Source organism: Mus musculus, chromosome 5 (genome assembly GCF_000001635.26).
Source record: "Mus musculus strain C57BL/6J chromosome 5, GRCm38.p6 C57BL/6J".
NCBI lineage: Eukaryota > Metazoa > Chordata > Mammalia > Rodentia > Muridae > Mus > Mus musculus.
This window is the reverse complement of record NC_000071.6, coordinates 143,180,911-143,206,499: the sequence shown is the minus strand read 5'-3', so window position 1 is coordinate 143,206,499 and position 25,589 is coordinate 143,180,911. Positions and strand designations below refer to the sequence as shown.

Below are 25,589 nucleotides of genomic sequence, written 5' to 3'. Positions count from 1 at the left end.
CCAGGCTGGCCTCGAACTCGGAAATCCAACTGCCTCTGCCTCCCAAGTGCTGGGATTAAAGGTGTGTGCCACCACCACCTGGCCAGTACGTTTGTCCATGAAAAATAATTCTAACTCAGGGGCTGGGGATGTGGCTTCGTTGGTAGAGTGTTTTCCTAGTATGCAGGAAGCCCCTGTGTCTTATGGTTTCCATTGCTGTGAAGAGACACCATAACCAAGGCAACTTTTATAAAGGACAACAGTTCATTGGGGTTGGCTTACAGGTTCAGAGGTTTGGTCCATTATCATCATGGCAAGAAGCATGGCAGCATCCAGGCAGGCAGGATATTGGAGGAGCCGAGAGCTCTACACCTTGCTATGAAGGCAGCCAGAAGAAGACTCTCTTCTGTACAGAATGGAGCTTGAGCATAGGACCTCAAACCCCACCCCCACAGTGACACACCTCCTCCAACAAGGCCACTCTCCTAGTAGTGTCACTTGCTATGGGCCAAGTATTCAAATACATGGGGGCCGTCCTTATTCAAACCACCACACCAGGGTCTCACCCCACAACCGAGCAGATACTGAGAGTGAAGATGTATACCTGCAAGGTCAGTGCACCGGGGCAGAGGCAGAGGGGTTGGAAGTTCTAGGTCTTTCTCAGTTACATGTCCCATTTGAGGCCAGCTGAGGATATAGATGAGGCCCCATCTCAAACAAAACAAAACAAAACAAAACAAAACAACCAGAGAGAGAAACACATATGCAATGACATCAGGAATCTTAGGAGTTAAAAATTTGGTCAGATGAGCAGAATTCTGTTAAACAACACTGAGCAACAAACAGTTAAGATCGCCAGGATCAGAGGTTCAAGATCAGGGTGCAGGTCACCCTTACCATATTCACCTGCAGGAAATGCTGCCTGGTTTCTTTAAAAAAAAAAAAAAAACCATAACATGGAAGGACTCAATGGGCAAGAGCACTGTCCACCAAGTCTGATGTCCTGAGTTCGTCCGCAGGCCTCATACAGGGGGAGGAAACCAACTCCTGAGACCCCAATTGTCCTCTGACCTTCACACATGGCACATGTGCATGTGCATACATATACATATGTGTAAAAATTAAAAACATACAACATGAGGAGGCAGTGAAGAAGATATGGTTAAAATAAATAAATAAGGGGCTGGAGAGATGGCTTGGCACAGGTCATAGCACTGGCTGCTCTTCCAGAGGACCTGGGTTCAATTCCCAGCATCAACTTCGAGGCTCACAACTGTCTGTAACTCTGGTCCCAGAGGATCCAGTGCCCTCTTCTGGCCTATGTGGGCACTGCATGCATCTGCTGCACAAGCATCCATGCAGGCAAAACAGCCATACGCATAAAACAGAAAACAAAATAAACAAAAGAAAATAAGCAAATAAATAAGAGGCAAAGATGAGAAAATGGGTGTTGACAAAGTATTTATTAAAACACGTGCTCTTTCAAAATACATCTCACCTTTAAATCAACAGACACAAGTGTTGCTTCTTCACGTCTCAATAATAAAGAGTAAACTTCAAACAACAATTCTCACTTACATGAAGCATATATCTTTAAGTAGAATCTATGTTCGATTATAATAGATTTTTAAAAAACTCACAAGGCATAGGGGCACACACCACCCTTAATCCCAGCACTGAGGAGTTGGAGGAAGGTGGATCTCTGTAAGTCTGGGGCCAGGCTGGGCTTCATAGTGAGGCTCTGCCCCAAAACAAAAAAAACCAAACAAAACCCCAAAACAAATGGATTAAAAACCCCAAATCTTCTCCTCCAGTGAAAATATTTACATATATGAATGTTATCCATCACAAAATCAGGAGAGCTGCCTGTTTTCAAATCCACAATATTTCAAACCTGTTCATAATAAATAATTCTATGAGAAACTTTCAAAGTCTTCAATAAACATGAAATATATTAAAGCTTTCTATTACAAACATATGGCTCAAAGGCTATACTTTGAAGGTAGTTCCCTCCACATCTGAGCCCTGAGGTGCCTCCTTCAAATGGCCTGAGCAGTGGAGACCAATTACAGGAAACCATGGGCCTTCAGCTGCTACGGTTGGGAGGTGGGGACCGAGGACATTCGGGATAACATTTAGATGGTGCCTCTGGAAAGCATGGAGCCTGGAGGAATCCTGGTTTCTCATGGCCTCTCCAGAGACTCCTACAAGGGTCCCAGCTCCCAGGAGCGCAGTGTGGTGATTCCATCCCACTCCTTCTGGAAGAGTCTGGGTTCTTCTAGGTTTCCCATGGAAGATAGTCAGTCCTCTCTCCTTTCCCCCAGCAGTCCTAATGTTGGCATAGAGCATCTCCCTCAGGCACAGGGATCTGGAAGGAAGAGGGCAGCCATGTCAGACTTTGTACATGTGATTCTCTAAGCAGGAATGATTATGTCCGTAGTTAGTCCTAACTAGAGGCTGGAGCACTTGGCAAGTGTGACCTTATCTCCAATCCTTCTTTCTTTTGTCTATTTGTTCTGTGGTGCTGGGCTCAGACCCTCAGGCTCCTGTGTGGCAGACAAGTGCTATATTCCACAGAGCTACCCTTGGCTTGTGACCCTTCTTCATTCTTGGTTGTTGTCCCTGTGAAATTTTTTAAAATGTGTGTGTGTGTGTGTGTGTGTGTGTGTGTGTGTGTGTGTGTGTGTGTATGTGTGTGTGTGTGTGTGTGTGTGTGTGTGTGTGTGTGTGTGTGTGCGCGCGCGCGCGCGCGCGCGCGCATGCGTGAGAGAAACAGAGACACAAAGACAGATGTCAGAGGCAGGGTCAGAAGAAGGCATCAGCTTCCTGGAGCTGGAGCCATTGTGAGCGAGCCATTGGGTCTTTGGCAAGCACAGCTAGAGTTCTTACCAGCAGAGTTCTCTCTGACCCCTGTTGTTTTAAGTCAGGAACTTATATGTAGCCCTGGCTGGTCTAAGATGCAGTATTCCATGCAGATGGACCATGAACATTTAGTGGGACTCTACCTCTTGAGTACTGGACTCCAGGCTTTCGAAACCATGCCTAGCTGACCTTTGTTCTTTACCTCTAAACCTGGTTACAAGTACGGTTTCCAGACTAGTTAACCTAGAGTCCCAGAATCCTATAGGCTGCTTCATGTGGGCCCAGCACCCACTTGGCAGCAAGGACCAAAAGAACCTCTGCTTGTGATGTGGAGTTGAACCTCAGATTGTGGCTTTGAACCAATCCACACTTGGCCGATTTCAGTTGCTTGTTTTACATTTTTATTGCCATTTACTTAGGAGGGAGCGGATGTGGAGGACAGAGGCTAATCTGTGGGAATTGGTTCTTTCCTTCCAACATAGGGTCCCAGGGCTGAAACTTACATGTCAACATGTGCCTTTGCCAGCTGAGCTGTCCTGTTGCCCCTTGAATTATGTTTGTGTATGTGTGTGTGTGTGGGGGGGTGCATGAATGTGAGTGTGTATGTGTGTGTGAGTGTGTGTATGTGTGTGTATGTGTGTGAGTGTGTGTATGTAAGTGTGTGAGTGTGTATATATGAGTGTGTGTATATGAGTGTGTGTGTGTCTGGTGTGAGTGTGTATTTGTATATATGAGTGTGTATGAGTGTGTATGTGTGTGTGTGAGTGTGTATATGAGTGTGTGTGTGTGTGTGTGTGTGTGTGTGTGTGTGTGTGGTGTGAGTGTGTGAGTCTGTGTGTGAGTGTGTGTATGTCTGGGCACCATGTGCCTGCAATGCCCTTGGAGACCATAAAGGGGTGTCAGGTCCCCTAGAACTGGAGTTACATGGTGGTTGTGAGCCACCATGTGTGTGCTGGGAATCAAACCTGTGTTCTCTGGAAGAACAGTTCTCATCTCTCCAGCCCCAGCTTGATTTTTTTTGAGACTGCTTCTCACTGTCCTGGCCCTCACCAATTCATCTCAGTTGGTTATCCAGCCAGGCCCAGGGATCTGCCTATCTCCTTCTCTCCAGGGCTGGGACTACAGGTACATACCACAGTGCCAGGCTGTTTTTTGACATGGGTTCTGAGCATCAAGTCCTCGTGCTTTAAACAAGGCCAAGAACATACCTATGGCAGGCGGATGGCCTCGAGTATCCATGACCCTAGGGTTCTGGGTCAGCTTAGTACGATCCCGTGTCCATACCCAGAGCTCTGGGTCGTAAGCCTGGATCTGGAGCAAACAGAACAATTCAGAAGAATAGATGCTGGCCCTCCTGGAAGACCCTACATCCCCTGGACCCACCTTCCAGCTCTTCCATTCCCCAGTCCCACATCCCGCATTCAACCCCATTCCTCTCTCCCTGCACCCACATTTCCCTTCACTCTCCACACCTCTTCACACTCTTCCTGGGACACCCAGATCCTCCAGCCCATGGACCGAATGAACTGGAAGCGCAGTTTGTGGAACATGGGGCGCTGGGCATAGCTCTTCCCATAGAGGAAGTAAAAAATGTCTTGCTTAGGGGCCTGGTTGTCCTCCTCCATGTCATTGGCCAGGTAGCTGTGGAAGGAATCAGTCACAAAAGGCTCAACGTAGGAGGAGACAGAAGATGCTGGGGGGGGGGATGGGCATTTCATCATGGGATGACATCAGTCCTTTCCAGCATGATGGATCACCCCATTGAGGATAGAGGCCATCTGAAGGCACCTGTCGCATGGAGCTGACGAAGACAAAGTGCCTTCAGATCCCAATGCTGTCCTTGTCCCATTCAACACGAGATAATCCCAGGGTTCCCTTCTCCATCCTTTCCCTCTTCCCTGGGCTCATGTTGTGTGCACACACGGGTGTCAGGTCAGGCTCAGCACCTAAAAACAGGTCGACCCTGGTTTCCTTTCCTGGTCACCCTCTCCTTTCAGTGGCGGATAGGGGTCTTGGTTAGTATGGGACATCAATTCAACCAACATTTCTGAGTTCTGGTAAGCACAATGCACTTTGTGAGGTTTGTGGAATGAATTGGTGAACAGATGACTGAATGAACAAATGAATGAATGAGTGAGTGAGTGAATAAATGAGTGAGTGAATGAATGAACGAGTGAGTGAATGAATGAATGAATGAATGTGATAGATAAGGCAAAATGCCTTCATTGACTGAGGATCACAGCCTAAACATCCCCAAAATAAACAGAATTAAGGTGTCCTCAGAATGATTGGATATATGCCAAGACCTCACCTTCACTGTGTGCACTGTGATAGGACTCAGGAAAGGGAGGTCAGAGCAGAGACTATAATCCTATGTATCATACCATACTGGAAGTTCCATTGCACTACTGCTGGAGCAAAGCCAGAGCAAAGAAGGCAACTAAGGGGATTTGCCCATTTTTGCTTGTTTGATTTGAAATGTCCCACTATATTACCCAAGTTTCCCCATACACCTAAGCTCAAGAGATCTCTCAACAGCAGCCTCCCAAGTGACTGACAGGCTGTAGGAGGCACCATCTCCTGCTGGTTGTTTGGGCTGACTTTTAGGGGAGATGACTGTCTTTAGGCACACAAGTGTAAGACACTTGCACAGAAAACACAAGATAAAATCAAGGACAGGGCATTGGGAAGGAGCCAGGAAGGAAGGGAGAGAGTGTCAGGGCATTAGGTGAACCAGGCTGGAGAACACCAGGACCGAGGGTAGAGTTCACACAGGGCCCTCTGTAGGAAGCCAACTCTAAGATGGCGCCGGTTTCCAGTGTGCCATTGTCATAAACAACACCACTGCACAGGCATAAGCCCGAGTCTGGCGCCAATCCCTCCTGAGCGGGTACATGCTAATTAGGTGACAGCAGTTCAACCTATCCCAGGAGAACACGAAGCCTCTCCCTGTGCTGGGGTGCATATAAGCAGACCTCCCTGGGTGCCCGGAGTCCCCGTAGCAGCATCGAGGCGTTCCTGCAATAAAGGCTGTTGAGAAGAATCCGACCATGTTGTGTCTTCCTTGCCGGCCAAGGTGGGCGCAACATCTGGTGGCCCGTACAGGGACCCGAGGACGATCTCGTGGATTTGGAGGTGCTGGTAAGTTCCCAGGATATTGGGACGATAATGTTCCCGGGTAAGTGGGACAATTTAAGTTCTCGGATTGAGACGATAAGGTTCCCGGTTTTGGGACAAGTTAAGGTTCCCGGTTTTGGGACAAGTTACTGCTGATTTAGATATTACAACTTTCATTATGATGCACGAGGAAAGCATTCCTTCGCGCCCGGGACAAGGTAATTATACTTTTGATAACTCTACCCGCCGTAGGGTTTTACCCGCTTGTCCCTATATCCCATTTCTTTATCAAGAATTTCCACCTGAGTTTACCCCGTGCCAGAGTTCTTTTCATAAAGAAAGATCATTCTTGCTGGGTTTTGAATTTTCCCCACCTCTTGATAAGACAGTATTTGATTGGCAGAAGAATGAGACTGGAAAAAGAAACTTCTGGCCCTGGTATCAATGGGTATTATCCAATGAAAAGGGGGTATATACATCGTTAACCCCTTTTGCCAGACTCAAGGGTGAGAGTTTCAGGATATACAAATTTTCCGCTATTAGACATAATGATACCAGATTGACCAGGATTCGATTTAATAGCCTTGTGGCAAATGATTCTACCTCCAATACTTCAGTATGTGTAAAATCACCTTTTCTTTCTTATAAGTAATAATGTGAGTGGTGGTTCCTTGAACTGTAATGATTCTGAGGTAAATTGTTACTTGGCTGAGTGCTGGGATGGTGACAATGATACAGCAGTAGTGGTAAAAATTCCCACCTTTGTGCCTATCCCAGTAGAAACCGATCCCAATAGATTCCCCATATTTAATTTGTTTAGAACAAAAAGGGATTTTGGAATTTCAGCAGCTATTATCTCAACTATTGTGGTGTCTGCTGCTGCAGCTACTACAGCTGCGGTGGCCATGGCCAATCAAGTACAAACGGCTGAGACTGTTAATCAAATTGTTGAGAAAACTACAGTAGCATTGGGAATACAAGAAGAGTTTAATATGCTTTTGGCATCTGGCATTCTGTTAGCCAATCAAAGGATAGACTTGGTTCAGGAACAGGTTGAGGATTTATATCATATGATCCAGCTATCTTGTGTTTCCTCCCTTAGAGGGTTGTGTATTACCCCTCTGCAAGCTAACTTTTCACAGTCTTCTCGACAGAGCTGAGAAATTTCAAATTACCTGAAGGGAAGCTTGTCCCTGGAAGCTGAACAACTATCATACCGACTGCTGTTGCAAATAGCTGCTCTTAATAGCACTAGAATGGACCCTGTCACCCTCGGAGACTTCACCACTTGGATCACCAATGCCTTTTTCCTTTTTTAAGGAGTGGGCCAGCATGTTAGCCTGGGGGTTGGTGGTCCTCCTGGGATGTGGTTTCTGCCTTTGACTCATATGTCACCTTAAGAGAGATCATGCAAGATACAAGGCTGTGGTATATCAGGCCATGATTGCCATCGAAGATGGCACATCTCCCAATATTTGGCTGGCCTCTTTGAAAAATTAAGAGTTCACCCTAGGTCAATTGGCAGTTGTAGTCACACAGATCCACGGTATCCAGAGACGGGCAATTTTCCTTGTGCACAGACCAACCTAAGACACGGAGCCTGGAGGCGATAGGGCAACCCTATTACGGGCAAGACTGTGACACTAGAGGGTCAACCTAAGACAGGAGCCATGGCCAATGGACAGATTTGCCCAGACCTAGTCCAGCATCATATTATTAAACAAAAAAGGGGGAGATGTAGGAAGCCAACTCTAAGATGGCGCCAGTTTCCGGTGTGCCATTGTCATAAACAACACCACTGCACAGGCATAAGCCCGAGTCTGGCGCCAACCCCTCCTGAGCGGGTACATGCTAATTAGGTGACAGCGGTTCAACCTATCCCAGGAGGACACGAAGCCTTTCCCTGTGCTGTGGTGCATATAAGCAGACCTCCCTGGGTGCCCGGAGTCCCTGTAGCAGCATCGATGCGTTCCTGCAATAAAGGCTGTTGAGAAGAATCCGACCTTGTTGTGTCTTCCTTGCTGGCCGAGGTGGGCGCAACAGCCCTCCAGTGTGGGATGGAGAGGGATTCCTAATTCAGTCCTTTGGAAGCCTCTGGGGGAGTTGCCTGTGTTTTCATACAAAGCAGACTCACTGGACTGGGGACAGGCTAGCAAAGCAAACCAGGAGGGAAAATTCTATCTGGGATTGGTGCTGGGTCAGGAGGCCTGAGATGGACACTTGTCATGGGACCCAGGGGAGAAGATGGACTGACGTGTGTGTCCAGCACTGCACCTCAGCACTTGGGGATGGGGTTGTTAATTCCATCTTCTCCTATCGGGACGGCTCTATGTGTCAGAATGCAGCCACATAGAGCCATGCACTCTCTTCCCACTCACACAAAACACCAGCAAGCAGCCCTCTGAGAACCTGTCTTGAAGCTCTAGCTTTTTAGTTCTCCAAGTTTATAGACCCCCCAACCACCACCACTGGCGGATATGCCTCTCTTCCTCCATCTGCTCTGCCTCCACGCTTCTCACTGTGGAATCAGAAACAGCCTGGATGGAGGATGGGGGGGGGGGCTGGAGGGAGGGAGGAAAACAGGAGAAAAGGAGGAGGAACATAAACAATGACAAGAATAAGGAGGAGAAAAAGAAGGAAGAAGACAAGGAACAAGAAGAGGAGGAAGAGGGGGAAGAGGAAAAAGAACAAAAAGAAGAGGAAGAGGAGGAAGAGGAAGAACAAGAAAAAGGAGGAGGAAGAGAAGAGGAAGAAGAAGGAGGAGGAAGAGAAGAAGAAGAAAGAAGGAGGGGGAGGAAGAAGAAGAGGAGGAGGAGGAGGAGGAGGAGAACAACAAAAACAACAAGAATAATAACAAAAACAAAAACAACAACAAAAAACAACCACTGAGAAGCCGTTGCCACTTCCAGATCCTGAAATCCTCAGAACCCCCACCCCATTCTGGCACCACAGCTATCAGCCTCCTCATGGATTCAATAAATCTTCTAACAAATTTTTTACTCAAAAGAGAAAATCTGCCTCAATGTCTCTCTTGAACCCCAAATCCCAGACCTTTCACAATGTCTCCTCTCGTCATTTTATTTTATTTTATTTTATTTTATTTTATTTTATTTTATTTTATTACTTTTTTGTACATGAGTGTTTTCCCTTGTCTTAGTGTTTCTATTGCTGTGAACAGACACCGTGGCCAGACCACCTTTTATAAAGGACTATATTTAACTGGGGCTAGCTTACAGGTTCACCACTATGATCATGGTGGGAAGCATGACAGTATCCAAGCAGACATAGACCTGGAGGAGCTGAGAGTTCTACATCTTGTTCTGAAGGCAATCAAGAGAGGACTGGCTTCCAGGCAACTAGGAGGAGGGTCTCAAAGCCCACCCCCACAGTGACACACGCCCTCCAACAAGGCCACACCTACTCCAATAAGGCCACATCTCCTAATAGTGCTACTCCCTGGGCCAAGCATATTCAAACCATCACATCCCTGCAAGTATGTCAGTGCACCATGTGCATGCCTGGTGTCCATGGAGGCCAGAAGAGGGTCTCAGAGCCCTTGGAACCAGATTTACATACAAATGTGAGCCACTGCCGGAATGCTTGGAATCAAATCCAAGCCCTCTTGAAAAGCCCTCTTAACTGCTGAGCCACCTCTGTCCAGCCTCTTGTTCAGTGAGGGGTGTGTGTGTGTGTGTGTGTGTGTGTGTGTGTGTGTGCATATGTGAGTGTAGCTTGTGAAAGCACATATGTGCGGAGGTCAGAAGTGAAATCGGGTATTGATCCTCTAGAGCCCTCTACCTTGTTTTTTGACATAGGATCTGGCCTTGGGCCACATGCCTTGCCAATGAGTCAGGCTGGCTGCTGAGTGAGTCCCAGGGATCCTCCTATCTCTTCACCAGCTTTCGGATGACTAGCCCATGGAACTGCCCATCCCTTTTCATTTTGGTCTTGAGGATCTGAACTCAGGTCCTTGAGAATGTGCAGCAAGTGCTTCACCACGCAAGCCATCTCTCCAGGACCTTGCTCAGGTTTAAAATGCACATTCGCATGGTTTTCCTCATAAAGCCACAAAACCGTGTGGATGAGAGATAAAGGGTCAGAGCCTCACTTCTCACGACCCTATACCTAAGACAGGAAACAGTGACCAGGGAGGAGGCAAAATACTCACAGAGCCAGGAAGAAGTGGATGGGCCTGTACTGCCAGGAGAAGAGCCCAGCGCGGCTGAAATAAGCTATGACCATAGACAGGAGGTACTGATGGAGAGAGGAGACAAGAGAGGAGCGGTCACACCCTGGAGACGAGGAATGTGGGGACAGAGGAAGGGTGGCTGAGGCAGACCTGGGGTTCAGAGAGGAGCCTAGAGTTTGGGTGCCTGCAGTGTGGGCAGGGGAGGGTGGAAGGGCACGAGCAGGTGCCCTTGTTGCTGCTGCATGGCTGCATGGCTTACTGCAGCCTATATGAGCATGGCTGGCACTGGGTCAGTTCTGAGGGAGGGTTTAGGCCAGCAGAGACAAGGAGGAGCTTGTCCAACTGGAGCAAAGGACCCAGAGAGCTGTGGGGAGAGAAGAAGCAATTCCCAAGGTAAGATGGTGGTCTTGGGCTCAGATCTGAAGGATTCCAGTGAGGCAGGAGCCCCTGTCCACTCTGTAAGATGCTGCAAGTCCTTGCAGAGAAACACTGGCAGGAGATCAAGGGCCAGGACCGTGTGGCTTCAGATGAAACCACTGAGGGGCAGAGGAGTGTGGGTCAGCGGGGTCCCTCCCCATGCAGAACAGGAGCAGGAGGCCAAGCTCAGAGCAGGACTCCTCACCTTGTCTGACACCCGCAGCATCTTGTCCCAGGTCAGGAATTTTTTCACCACGGGATCCTCTGTGAAGGAAGCACACTTGTTATAGTGTGAACAGGAAGAGGCTGGGAGCTGGAGCCAGGAGAACCACCTCCCTGGGGGAGGGTTCAGGTCAGACTAGACATAGGAGCAAATGATAGAGCAGATAGGTATGGCAAGGAGCCTCTTGGCAGGAGGCTTGGAATACAGGTGTATGTATATATGCTTAGAGGCCTTTCATATATATGTAGTTCTGGGATCATTCCAAGGTCTGGCATATGCTGGACAAGACTCTGCCACTGAGCTACATCCAGAGCCAAGAACCAAGATGTCTCAACAGCTGATCTTCCCAACTGATGTCCTATGGGATTATGATCCTGGATGTGTTGTGCTTGTGTGGGTGAAACACCCCAGCTCAGTAATGTCAGGGCTAAGTGACAGCAGTGAGCACCAACCTTCTCGTCCTCATGTGGATCTGTGCCAATGCTAACCTAAGCCCAGTTCACATGTGTGACCCTGGGAATCCATTGAGCATAAGTTATTCGGACTGACAGAGTGTGGGGCTGTGAGGGCAGCTTTCCCACAGGGAAGAGTGTTGACTAAAAGGTCCCTCGTTTGCTTAAGGAGCAAGCTAAGCTGTGAAGGTGTCTCTTACCGAGCAACTTGGTGAAGACCTTGTGGTGTTCAGGCCTCACTGTAGACACACATTGCCTCTGCAGCGTCATCCTGAGCCCACACGGCGTCTCCACTGACCACACCGGCTGGGGATCAGGTTCAAATAGCTCTGCCAGGTCATCCTCAGAATCTGATGACTCGTCCCTCTTCCTCTTTTGGATGCTGGATGGAGGCTGGGGAGTGGCTTCCACCCTTGGTTCTATGTGAAGAAAGCCCGCCCAGTGTGAAGCTCAGGCTTTGATGATCTCCACTCTGCCCACTGTACTCCAAACACCCAAACCTCTTCAGCTGCTGCCTTTCCCCAAACCACTGTGCAGTTCCCCCCGGGTTGATAGCCACCTACTCCCTCACTTTGTCACTGCCCCCCCTCCATGTCCCTCAAGATTCTTCCTCATTAGAGAGATACTATCCCATAAAAAGGAAGTCTCTTTTTGGGTCTCCTCTTCTCTGTCCTGTCTTTGTCTCTTAGTGCCTAACCTCTTTTCTCATTCTACAGAGTCTTAGTCCATGTGACACCTGAGTCTACCACCCTGTCCTTCCTTCCTTCCTTCCCTCCCTCCCTCCTTCCTTCCTTCTGTGACCTCCTCCCTACTGTCTCCCTCTCCCATCTCTTCTCCATCTGTCCCCTCACCTGCCAGTCCTGAGCTCTCCCCATCCACCACCACCCCAGGTGAGGGCCTGATGATGCCAGGCTGAGGGCTCTGTTCCTCAGAACACAATGACAGTTGGCCAGCAGTCACGATTCTCCCAACCTGTATTCCCCCTTCCACAAATCCCGGACTCTGATTTTTCCCGCCCTCCTCCTGGACTCTGGCTGAATCCACACCTGGCGTCCCTTCCCCAAGTCTGAGGAGATCTCAAGAGTGGAGCTCTGTGAATACACCATTTTCCACTGGGCTGCCTTGTCCCATGGAGAGTGGCACATCATTCATGATGCGGCAGAAGCCTGTGGTATCATCAGCTTTTCAGAGGGAGGCTCAGCTAGGATATCCCACCCTCATTTTTTCCATGTCAGGTCTATACCCCTTGCTCTGTGCTAAGCAGCTGCCTTTGACTACTCAGGGAAGCACATCCTTTTGTGCCGCTGTTACCTAGAGAGACCCTTGGAGCACGGTGGGCAGGGAACGCATAACTGGCCTTCTGCCCATGATGGAATTTCAGGGTCGGGGTTTTCTGTCTCAGATCGTCACATTCACCAAATGGGGTAGATGCAAGAAACTGCGGTTACGGCTCATCACAGATAGCACTTGTCACACGGGCATGAGGACTGGAGTTGAAACCCCCAGCACCCGCACAGAAAGCCAGTGGGTATGGCTGCCTGTCTGTGATACCACTGCTCAGAAATGGAGACGGGGAAATCCTACAGGCTATCTGGCTAGCTAGGCCAGCAGGTGAGCTCTGATTTCAAGGGACTGTGAAAATGTGGTGGGTAACTAAGGCAGGCATCTGATGTCAACCTCTGGTCTCCATATGCATTGACTCATACATGTGTGTGCATGTGCATCCTCACACACACACACACACACACTCATAGACATGGATGCATACCACACACACATGCTAATATTTAAATTTTTTTTCTTAAATTTAGGAAATAACGTTTTTAGGAAATCAGACCCAGAGAGAAAGAGATACAGACAGACAGACACACACACACACACACAAGTCTGGAAAGTCCTAGTTCACAGTCCACATCCAGACGTTACAATTCACTAAAGAGGAAGAGACGAGGCTCAGTCTAGAGAAGCCAGTAGTGGTGTTAAGTGGAAGTCACTGAGTTGGGTCTCAGCAACTAGGCGCTATGGGCCAGATTACGGAGGAACAATATGCACTGGACACAAAGCCCTTCAGTGAGAACATCCCATGTCCAGTAAGGAAATGGCCAGGGCCTGGCTTCCCTCCTCACTTCCATACACAGGATGTCATGGAGACATGCACGTGTTTCCTCTCATTGCCACTTAAACTGATGGGGATGGAAAGATGGCTCAGTGGAGGAGAGCACTGACTGCTCCTCCCGAGGGCCTGGGGTTACAGCATCCACGCAGTGGTTCTCAAGCCTCTGTAATTGTAGTACCACAAGGATCTGATGCCTTCTTCTGGTCTGCAATGGTATACAGGCAACACACATGCACGCGTGCGCGCACACACATACACACACACAAATAAATTATATTTTGTTTTGCATGTGTGTGCATTCATACGTTTGTGGATATGCATGTATGTGCATTCAGAGATAAACTTCTGGTCTTCCTCAGGCACTCTCCATCTTATTAAACATTTTAATTTTATTGGGGGGGGGTAGGGTTAGCAGGTATGGAAGTTATAGGACAGCTTGCAGGACTCATCTCTCCCATTGGATCACGTGGGCCGCAAGGATCAATCTGAAACGGCCAGGTTTGGCAACAGGTGCCTTTACCCATTGAGCAATATCACCAGTCCTCCCTCTACCTTGCATTTTTGAGGCCGGGTTTCCCATGGAGCCTGGAATCATGGCGCCGTCTTCGGAGCCCCTGGTTGTAATTTTTCCTCAACTGGAAGAATACAGGAGCAGGCACTTCCCAGAAGCCACAGAGAGACGCTCCCGTTATGAGCAGGATGAATTCCCACAGCAGAGAGATTGAGGGGGCTGGGGAGGGGAGGGGAGAGGTTGTGCTCTCACAAGAGGAAAGACCCAGTACTTACGACTGAAGAAAGCAGATTTAGACGGCATGGTGCACAGAGGCGAGCTCCAGGGCATGACCATCCACGAGCTTACCTGCAAAGGGTTAACAATTAGTTCATGTCACAGTTGTTACTCTAGAGGTAGAGCAGTGAGGGGGGCTGGTAGAGCTGGGGCAGCGACTGATATGAAGACCTTTCCACACAGGCCTGCTAACGTAGGAGATTAGTCCCCACATGCCCAACCTAAGCAAGCCACCTGAGAATCCACCTGTAATCCCAACGTTGGAGAGACTGAAACAGGAGAGTTACTCCAGGCTCCAGGCTAGCCTGTGCTAAGTAGTCAGGCCTGTTTCAAAAACAAACAAACCTATGGTGCGCTAGATGGGTTGCTTAGTTGCTAAAGTGTTTGCTGCGCTGAACCTGAGTTCAGACTTCAACACCCACATTATAAAAAGAAAAAGGCAAGTAGGTATACTACATTTACCCACAATCCTGTGCTGGGGAGGCAGAGGCAGGAAGATTCCTGGGGCTCACCGGCTGGCCAGTCAAGTAGAATCAGCAAGCTCCAGGTTCAATGAGAGACCCTTTATTTAAAATTTAGATGGAGCAGGGCAGTGGTGGCGCATGCCTTTAATCTCAGCACTCAGGAGGCAAAGGCAGGTGAATCTCAGAGTTCAAGGACAGCCTGGTCTACAGAGTGAGTTCCAGAACAGCCAAGGCTATACAGAGAAACCCTGCTGTCTGGAAAAACAAAACAAAACAAAACAAAACAAAACAAAACAAAACAAAAATAGATGGAGAGTAATTGAGAAAGATATATAACATTGACCTCTGGTCTCTAAACACACACAGAGAGAGAGAGAGAGAGAGAGAGAGAGAGAGAGAGAGAGAGAGAGACAGAGAGAGAGAGATAGAGAGAGAGAAAGAGAGAGACAGAAAGAGAGAGATAGAGAGAGAGAGAAAGAGAGAGACAGAGAGAGAATGAATGTAAAATGAGAGGCTGGAGAGACCACCATGAAGTTAAAGTGCTTCCCATGCAAGTGTGAAGACCAGAGTTAAGAGCACCAATGAGCAGGTGTGGCTTGGATCTGGGTGTGGTGGCCCATCTCTAATTCCAGCCTCTGACAGCAGAGACAAGGGATTTCCAGAGCAAACCAGGTAGTGAGACTGTGCATACTGACATGGTCTTGATTTGAGAAACCGTGATGGAGAGACTGAGCGTCACTGAGTAAGATGGAACAGCAGTTCTCAACCTTCCATATGCTGCAGCCATACAGTTCTTCACACCGTGGGGAGCCTCAGCCATAAAATTATTTTTGTTGCTACTTCATAACTATAATTTTGTTACTGTTATGAATCGTAATGTAAATATGCAGATGGCCTTAGGCTACCTCTGTGAAATGGTCACTCAGCCCTCAAAGGGGTTTGTACTCTGTATTAGTCAGGGTTCTCTAGACTCACAGAACTTATGGATAGTCTCTATATAGTAAAGGAATTTATTGATGACTTACAGTCTGCAGCCCAATTCCCAACAATGGTTCAGTAGTAGCTGTGAATGGAAGTCCAAGGATCTAGCAGTTACTCAGTCTCACACAGCAAGCAGGTGAAGGAGCAAGAGCAAGACTCCCTTCTTCCAATGTCCTTCCTTATATTGTCTCCAGCAGGAGGTGTAGCCCAGATTAAAGGTGTGTTCCACCACATCTTTAATCCCAGAGGAAAGGTGTAGCCCAGATTAAAGGCGTGTTCCACCACACATTTAATCCCAGATGACCTTGAAGTCAGAGATTTAATCTTCTGGAATTCATAACCACTGTGCCTAAGATCTCCATACCAAGATCCAGATCAGAAACTTCTATCTCCCAGCCTCCAAATAAGGGTCACTGGTGGGCCTTCCAATTCTGGATTGTAGTTCATTCCAAACATAGTCAAGTTGACAACCAGGAATAGCCACTACAATCCACCCCTTGTCAACTTGACACAAATAATTATCTCATGTTCACATGAAACAATAACAAGGTTGTGAATACACCTAACATGATATAATTATCCATCATACAATCGCAAACGAATTTGTAAATTTACAATGGGGCAATGTCCCTTGGGAACATCCTTTTAGTGTCTCAACTTAAATACAAATTGATGTTAAAGAAATTGGAAGAAAGACAAATATGTTCGCTAGCAAAGTAAGACAGGGGCATTCATATTACTTTATAATCCTCGTTTCTGCAACTGGTTACGTGGCCTTAATTGGTATTTATAACTACCTTCCTCTACTACCCATTCTGCATTTCCTTCACCTTCAGCCAGCACCTCAGCAGGTCTTGGCTCTTTTCCTGGAGGATTGACCCATACCTTCATTCCTGGTGGGTCTGAGTACTTTGTCATCCTGCTTGGATTAGGCTGTTGTAGTTTCCCATTGACTTTAATCACAGGACATGGTAGTACTAAGAGACGCCCTAAGGGATCTCCTACACTCCAGACATAATCTTGCTTTCCTCCATTGTGAAGAGGTGATCCAATTTCCCCATGGTAATTTGGATCTATCACCCCTCCTAACACTGTTATTCCTTTTTTAGCCTGTTGGTTTAAGGGCATTAAAAGCCCAAAATGACCAGGGGGAAGTCTGAGCTTCCAGTTCAATGGAATGTTTGTTGTAGCTCCTGGTAGAAGCACTCACCCCTCTGGAGTCAAAACTTCTAGGCCAGCAGAACCTAGAGTTATGGGGACAGGAAGCAAAAATTTTCCTAGAGGGTCACTAGGAGTGATAGTAAGTGGAACGATTCCCTTTTCCACCCCTTGATTCCTGGACCCATGGATCCTGGCTATGGGCGAAACTGTACCATATATGGAGCACTGATTCAAAGAATATACTGCCTTCTGAAGAACTCTGCCCCAGCCTTCAGTTTCCACTAAGGCCCAATAGCAGGCCAAGAGCTGTTTTTCAAAGGGAGAGTAATTGTCTGCAGATGATGGTAGAGCTTTGCTCCAAAATCCCAAAGGTCTTTTCTGTGATTCACCTACAGGGGCCTGCCAGAGGCTCCAAACAGCATCTCTATCAGCCACAGACACCTCAAGTACCGTTGGGTCTGCTGGGTCATATGGTCCAAGTGGTAGAGCAGCCTGCACAGCAGCCTGAACCTGTTGAAGGGTCTTCTCCTTATTCCAGGCCCCACACAAAGCTAGCAGCTTTCCGAGTCACTTGGTAAATAGGCCTAAGTAACACACCCAAGTGAGGGATGTGCTGTCTCCAGAATCCAAATAGACCCACTAAACTTTGTGCTTCTTTCTTGGTTGTAGGAGGGGCCAGGTACAATAACTTATCTTTCACCTTAGAAGGAATATCTCTGCATGCCCCACACCACTGGACTCCTAAGAATTTCACTGAGGTAGATGGTCCTTGAATTTCGGTTGGATTTATTTCCCATCCTCTGATATGCATATGTGTTACCAAAGAGTCCAAAGTGGTTGCTACTTCCTGCTTACTTGGTCCAATCAGCATAATGTCATCAATATAGTGCACCAATGTGATATTTTGTGGAAGAGCCAAACGATCAAGATCCCTTCTAACTAAATTATGACACAGGGCAGGAGAGTTAATCTATCCTTGAGGCAAAACTGTGAAGGTATACTGTTGGCCTTGCCAACTGAAAGCAAATTGCTTCTGGTGGTCCTTATGGACAGGTACTGAGAAGAAGGCATTTGCCAGATCAATAGCCGCATACCAGGTGCCAGGAGATGTGTTAATTTGCTCAAGTAACGAAACTACATTTGGTACAGCAGCTGCAATTGGAGTTACTACCTGATTTAGTTTTCGATAATCAACTGTCATTCTCCATGATCCATCTGTTTTCTGCACTGGCCAGATAGGAGTTAAAGGGAGATGTGTTGGGAACCACCACCCCTGCATCTTTTGAGTCCTTGATAGTGGCAGTAATTTCTGCAATGCCTCCAGGAATACTATACGGTTTTTGATTCACTATTTTCTTTGGCAGAGGCAACTCTAAAGGCTTCCATTTAGCCTTTCCAACCATAATAGCCCTCACTCTACAGTTCAGGGAACCAATATGAGAATTCTGCCAATTTCTGAGTATATCTATCCCAATTATACATTCTGAAACTGGGGAAATGACCACAGAATGTGTCTGGGGACCTACTGGACCTGCTGTGAGTCAGACATCAGTCAAAACTCCATTAATAACCTGCCCTTCATAAGCCCCTACTTTAACTGGAGGGCCACAATGTTTCTTGGGATCTCCTGGGATCAGTGTCAACTCAGAACCAGTATCCAGCAGACCCCGAAAAGTCTGATTATTTCCTTTTCCCCAGTGTACAGTTACCCTTGTAAAAGGCTGTAGGTCCCTCTGGGGAAGAACTGGAGAAAGGGTAACAGCAAAACCTTTGGATGTCTTATCAAGATCCTTCCTCAAGGGGTTCCGGATCTGCAAACTGGCTCAAATCTGGAAAATGATTCACTAGCCGAGATTGCTGTTTATCACGATCTAATGTAGCCTTTCTTTCATTTGTTTGAGAATTTTTCTGCTTATACAGATCAAACAAATATGCAGTAGGCTTCCTATGTATTTCATTCCTGGAAACACCATGATTGATTTACCAGTACCAAAGGTCCAAGCGAGTAATGCCATTATAAATTTCACCTCTCCTGTGCTGACCATTACTGGGTATGTTATTATAAACATTGTTTTGTCTACGCTGTCCATTATAATAACTAGGATCACCTTGTCTCTGGCGATTCAATGCTGCCTCCTGGCCCTTGTTACCTCGGAATCCAATTAAACCCATTGAATTTAATTCATCTAATTGAGCAGCAGCATCTCCAATGCTAAGGACTGGCACAAGGAAAAGGGAAAGAACAAAACCCTTCAAATGTGCTGGTGCCCCTCTCACCAATTTGCGTCTTATAGAACTGGTAAAGGGCATATCTTCTGGACCTTCCCATTGTGGAAGATGAGGTTTTACACAATATATCCACTCTAGCATTGCAATTTCCCTAAGTCTTAAAATACCTTCATCAACACTAAGCCATGGAATATCGCGCATCTCCAAGTCATTTCCAGTAGGCCATCTTTTGATAAACACTTCAGCCAACCATTCAAACAAACTTTTGACACCTTTTTTAACTATGCGAGCTTCCGTATTAAACCTAGAATCTCCACTCAGAGAGTCCATGTCAATAAACTCAGTCTGCTCTAGTTTTATGTTCCTTCCACCTTTATCCCACACCCTTAAAATCCATTCCCACATATACTCACCAGGTTTCTGCTTGAATGAATTAGCAAACTCATTAAGCTCCTTAGTAGTGTAGCACATTTCCTCATGGACTACACTTTCTCCTCTAGGAGCCTGTTTTGCTTTGAGTCTGGTTACAGGTCTAGAAGAAACTATTGGTGGGCCTTGAGACAAGTGCCTTATCTGGCACTTTCTTCAGTGAAAGTCACTGCTGGTTTGTCAGACTCTGCAGAACTAATTTTCTCATGTGGGGAAGGCATTATTTCAAGGGTGGGGCTGAGGGTACTACTTCCTCAGGTGGGGCAAACCCTTGAGAATCTGAAGATTCAAAATTCTCAGCTTCAACATGGTCTTCCCACACATCCCCGTCCCATGTTATAGGATCCCATTCTTTGCCAATTAGTGCCCTTACTTTAACTGTTGACACACTCTGAGGCTGAGACTTGAATTTTCGCTGTAGTTCAGCCAACCTTACAATGAGGGTTTCAGTTTGATTTTCTGCAACTTAAGCTCTATGGCTGCAGGAGAGAAGATCCTCTTCAAGGACACACTTAGAAACTTTTAGATTGTTTACTTGTGTCTGGAGCCTTTCGATTTTATCACACAACTCCTTCCTTTCATTCATCATTTTTTCCCCAGATACTAAGAGCAGCCAGCCAGTAAAATCATTTTCTAATTTTTTTCCCCATCTTGTAGAAAGCTTTGTGCATTGAATCACCTAATTCATCAAGAAAATCAAGGGCATTAGCTTCTTTAAGTTTGAAATATAGTTTCAACCATGGGTCTTCAAAATTCTCTGAGCTCCCAGGAGGGAGAGAATCTGGAGAGGTTTCAGTAGTTGAAAGTGCTGGTGGATCAACAAGCCAATTCCAGTATTTTAAAAGATTCATCCTTGTACTTCTGTTACTCTAGAACCACCCCACTTCTGGTACCAACTTCTGTATTAGTCAGGGTTCTCTAGAGTCACAGGACTTATGGATAGTCTCTATATAGTAAAGGAATTTATTGATGACTTACAGTCTGCAGCCCAATTCCCAACAATGGTTCAGTAGTAGCTGTGAATGGAAGTCCAAGGATCTAGCAGTCTCATACAGCAAGCAGGCGAAGAGCAAGATTCCCTTCTTCCAGTGTCCTTCCTTATATTGTCACCAGCAGGAGGTGTAGCCCAGATTAAAGGTGTGTTCCACCACACCTTTAATCCCAGATGAAAGGTGTAGCCCAGATTAAAGGTGTGTTCCACCACACATTTAATCCCAGGACACCTTGAAGTCAGAGATTTAATCTTCTGGAATTCATAGCCACTATGCCTCAAGATCTCTATACCAAAATCCAGATCAGAAACTTCTATCTCCAAGCCTCCAGATAAGGGTCACTGGTGGGCCTTCCAATTCTGGATTGTAGTTCATTCCAAATATAGTCAAGTTGACAACCAGGAATAGCCACTACATACTCATAGGTTGAGAACCACTGAGATAGAAGAATAATTTAGGGTGATTTCTGACATGGGCCTCCACATGCATAAGCAAGCACACACATGTGAATGAGCATGAGTAAACACACATGCATCCATGCACATGCAAAAACATGCATACAGATTCATGGCACACACACACACACATATGCATAGATAAAAATGAGGAAAGGTCTGTAATAAATTGATAAGCAGTCGTGAAATGGACATGTTTGTTTGTTTGTTTATGTATATGGGTATCTTATCTGCACACCAGAAGAGGTTATCAGATACTATGGGACTACTGTGATCTATTTATGAGATACCATGTGATTGCTGGAAACTGAACCCGGCACCTCTGGAAGAGCATCCAGTGCTCCTAATCATTGACCCATCTCTCCATCCCCCAGAGGACATGTTCTTCACAAGTAGGATGCCTGTGAAAATCACCAAGAGATACCAGTTCACACCCAACGTGGATGGCTGAAATAAATAAATTGGAGAATAACAAGTGTTGGCAAGTGTGTGGTGAGCACACTGTATTTCGGGTGGGACTGTGGAATGGTACAGCCACTGTGGAAAATGAGTTGGTGGCTCCTTAAAAAGTGGAACACAGGATTACAAGCCATTCTACTCCTGGATAGCACCCAGTAGATCGCTACAGAGGAACGTAACCGGGAACTTGAACATGGATGTCCATAACCTTGTTCACTATAGGCAAAAGTTGAGAACACTTGGAGTGTCTATCAGGAGATCAGGGGGTGTCTGCCAGCATATATGTGATAAGTGAAATGTGATTTATCCACGCAATTACTGAACCTTAAGATGAGCTGAAGGGCCAGGGAGGTGGCTCTGTGGGTAAAAGCTTTTACAATGAAAGCCAGATAGCCTGAGAGAGTCACATCCCCAGAACTGAAGTAAAAACAAAACAAACAAACAAAACCCATAACAAAACAAAAAACCCAAACCAGATGTGGTGGCTTATCTGGAATCCTGGCTATCCTACAGCAAGACTGGAGGAGGAGAGACAGCCAGAAGCTTGTGGGCCAAGAGTCTGCCTTCAGGAAGCATGCAGGCCAGCTAGCCCAGAGTGCCCCAGCACTGGAACAATACAAGACACACCCGAGAAACAAGTGGAGCAAGAGAAACTACTCCCAAAGGTTGTTCTCTTGACCACACAGGCATCATGGCATGTGCCTGCACACTCATACACAAATGAGAACTATCTAAAATGAATGGAATGTTGATATATATGTTACATACGCACATCAGGTGCACACAGAGCTCAAAGTGTCACCCTCTTGGCTTGCTTCATGACCATAGAGTTGATTGTTTTAAATCACATTTTACAGTCATGGCAATGTCAGTCCTTGTAAGGAGGAGTTGCTGTGTGAGACAAGGGGACTAATTACTCTCTGAGCCCCTCCTTTAGTTAAAGAAACTAAACACCAGAATATGGCCCCAAACACACTGTAACACACTGTAATAATTGGTGGCTGCAGCTGAAACCTGGCTCTCCTGATGCACTACTGTGTCACCTTCCTCTACTCCCTCCAAGGTGAGGGCACACACTGGAACCCTTCTTTCTGAGTTCCAGCTTCTTCCCCCTTCCTCCCTCTGGTCTGTGATGCTGTCTTGGTTCATGGCTCATTATTCCATTCAGGTTCTTTTGCCAGTTTCTGGACAACATCCTATGTCTATGCAGCAAGCAACATGGAAGTCTGTTCATACTGAATTCCTGGGATAGGAGAGCTGTGGAATGTTCTATTGTTTCAGGGAGGCCCTGGAGTGGGGTCAGATGTCTGACCCACCTAAAAAGAGGATGGTGAATTATGACCCTTTAATATCAAGCAAGGGAACTGACATGCAGAAAGTTTATCTAACTTGTCCAACATCACGCATGCTCTCAGAATACACATGCTTAATTTTGTATCTATCTCCATGGAAACCGTGCTGCTAGCCTAAGAGGAGTTTGATGTTGATCGTATCTTTAAGAGCACCTGAGGTGATTTGTATTTTACTTAATTTCATAATTTTTCTTTAAAATTGGTGTGAAATGTTTATATAATAGTATTTATAATCCATGTACTCTTGCAAGAGTACATTGTTTCTTTTCCCAGTTAAAACATATTATGTGGGGGCTGGAGAGATGGCTCGGGTTTAGAGCACTGATGCTCTCCTGGAGGTCCTGAGTTCAATTCCCAGCAACCACATGGTGGCTCACAACCATCTGCAATGGGATCTGATCCGATGCCCTCTACTGGTGTGTGTGAAGACAGCTACAGAGTACTCATATAAATAAAATAAATAAATCTTTTAAAACATATTATATATATTGAAATTTTGTCTGCATGTTTGACGGTGCAACATGAGCATACAGTGCTCATGGATGCCAGAAGGGGGTGCCAGATCCCCTAGGACTGGAGTCACAGTCAGTTGTGAGCCTCTATGTGGGTGCTGGCAAACCAATTTGGGTTTTCCTGGGCGAGCAGCCAGTGCTCTTAACCACCGTGCCATTGCTTCAGCCTCAAGAATACATACTTATGACCATTAGTCCTTCATCATTACTACTTCTAACTCAGTATTTCTATCATCTTCTTGGATATTGTGTTTGCATTATATGGTTTGAAAAAAGACTGGTTTGAGGAATGCAGTTCAATAGTAGAGCCCCTGCCTAGAATCCCCCAGGGAGGGGCTGGGGGCGTGGCTCAGTGATAGAGCCCCTGCCTAGAATCCCCCAGGGAGGGGCTGGGGGCGTGGCTCAGTGGTAGAGCCCCTGCCTAGAATCCCCCAGTGAGGGGCTGGGGGCGTGGCTCAGTGGTAGAGCCCCTGCCTAGAATTCCCCAGTGAGGGGCTGGGGTGTGGCTCAGTGGTAGAGCACCTGCCTAGCTTACAGGAGGGCCTAGGCTCCATCCTCAGGCAAGGAGGTATTAATAAAAGATTAAATTTTGCTTGTTGCCAGATGGTAAAGACTGCTTCTCTGTTCTACCCTTCTCACTTTAAAGAGTAACATTCACTGTCGAGATCTGTATTGTCTCTTTGACACCTCTCTCTCTCTCTCTCTCTCTTTCTCTCTCTCTCTCTCTCTCTCTCTGTGTCTCTGTCTGTCTCTCTGTCTCTCTGTCTCTGTCTCTGTCTCTCTCTGTCTCTGTCTCTCTCTGTCTCTCTCTGTCTCTCTCTCTCTGTCTCTGTCTCTCTCTCTCTCTCTCTCTCTCCTTTTTAGTTACATATACTTTCTGCCCTTGTTTCAAGAAAGAACTTCCTTTTCTGAAAGACCCAAGAGCCCCTTTCTATGCATTGCAAACCTCAAGGAAGAGAACAACCCTGTCACCTGGGGAACTTATGAATCTACCTTGGACTCAAGAGCTGTTCCAGTCCTGTCTGTAGTAGTTGAGAGGTCACTCACTATACCTGATGTCCATCTAGGATCATTATCACTAGCAGGGACACTTGCTGCCTGCTGCTTCTGCTGGAGGCCACATATTACAACAACTGCCGGGTGCCAGGGTCACTGGTGGGTGAAAGGCTAGGACGTTAAGTGTCTAGTTTCTAAAGCCTGAGGCAATAGAGCCCTAGGTCAGGACTTGGAGCTGAAAGCCTGTAGGCCTGCTGGTCCAGCCAGTAGACCTAGGATGGCCCACACAGGTTGAGCTTCTCCTATCTGTGCAGAGCAGAAGGATCTCAGTCTGTTGACTGGCAACCCTTGTTCCGTATGTGTGTACAAACCGAAATCTTCTCTCAATACAAAAATTATATGAGCTTGAATGTCCTCACTGCAAGCAAGGAATTCCTTTTCTGAAAGGCCTGAGTCCCATCTGTGCAATGTAAACCTGGAGAAAAGAGTGTTCCTATCTCCCTGTCACCTGGGGAGTTTAGCCCAGGCCCCTCATTCAGAGACGTAACCCCTGCTTGCCACGGGGAAGGGAAGCTTTTGGTTTAAGAGATAGGAGCCAGCTCAGGTGGGCACCTCAGTGACCAGGTGAGGTGAGAACCTGGGAGAAGGTGCCCCATGGCAGTGCAGGCCTTCCGAGGAGGAGGGCTCACCCTTTCTCCTGAGACCATGTGTGCCCTGCAGCATCTGAGAGGGATTCGTGATGCTTCTGTCTCCTGCTGGTTGCTCAGCAGTTTATTACCTAGGGTTGGCGCTCCAAGGCGCTTGGTGCTTCTGGGATGAAAACGTTACTCTCTGCATCGGCGCAGAGAACTTTTTCTATTGACAGGCTTTGTTATTAATTTTGACGCCAACGTCTTTATGAAGAACTAGGCCAAGAACGTCGTTGCATTAATTCAATAAGAAATCGAGGAGCCGTTCATCATAATGTAACCATCGTTGAAAACTGTCATTGTCGCCCGGCCCTAAATATCACCTTTCAGAGATCACATTGCAGGTAGGTGTTTTCTTCTTTCTGTGTTCTCTTTCTGGTTCTGTTTTTTAGAGTTTCTGGGCATTAGACGTATGTTCTAGAAACCCACCATTAGTGTTTGTGCCTCCTTCTTTGTAAAGCACAGCTGGTTATTTCTTGTACCTAGTACTTCAAGGAAGTTTGGTTAATCGAGAATGACACTCAGTTTTCTTTCCTTCTAACACAATCTTCCTCTTATTTTAGGAGTCCTGAGCCAGGGACAAGACTTGGGACTTCACGCAGCAGGCCGTTTCTCCAGGCTCAAAGGGAGTGAGGACAAACAAGAAGGTAAGAGCATGGCTGGAGGCAGCCATTGCTCTCAGAGCACCTCCCCCAAACTGCTGGGAGGAGGTAAGTTCTTGCGCGAGG

At 46.8% G+C, this 25,589-nt stretch overlaps 1 protein-coding gene across 3 annotated transcripts; it reads right to left on the bottom strand.

Moving 5' to 3' along the window:
* Positions 1-1,422: 1,422 nt before the first annotated feature.
* On the bottom strand, positions 1,423-25,483 carry Spdye4b (speedy/RINGO cell cycle regulator family, member E4B). 3 transcript variants are annotated; one of them, XM_006504715.4, is made up of 8 exons: positions 24,170-24,841; positions 14,142-14,214; positions 11,440-11,658; positions 10,770-10,828; positions 10,127-10,212; positions 4,314-4,482; positions 4,050-4,152; positions 1,423-2,347 (listed from the first exon to the last, which is right to left on the bottom strand). In XM_006504715.4, exons 2-8 carry the CDS (start codon positions 14,200-14,202, stop codon positions 2,334-2,336), a joined length of 711 nt encoding a protein of 236 aa, XP_006504778.1. In that variant the 5' UTR covers positions 14,203-14,214; positions 24,170-24,841; the 3' UTR covers positions 1,423-2,333. The 3 variants fall into 3 exon arrangements, with proteins under 3 accessions (XP_006504778.1, NP_001371122.1, NP_808548.1); NM_001384193.1 differs by lacking the exon at positions 24,170-24,841 and adding an exon at positions 24,862-25,483 and having other exon boundaries at positions 1,424-2,347; NM_177880.4 differs by lacking the exon at positions 24,170-24,841 and adding an exon at positions 24,951-25,483 and having other exon boundaries at positions 1,432-2,347.
* Positions 25,484-25,589: the final 106 nt, after the last annotated feature.

Coding starts and splice junctions, on each gene's coding strand:
- Spdye4b (NM_001384193.1), bottom strand. Junction 10,829..11,439: donor GGTCTTCACCAAGTTGCTCG/GTAAGAGACACC, acceptor CTTCCTTCACAG/AGGATCCCGTGGTGAAAAAA. Junction 4,153..4,313: donor CCCAGGAAGAGTGTGAAGAG/GTGTGGAGAGTG, acceptor TGTTTGCTCCAG/ATCCAGGCTTACGACCCAGA.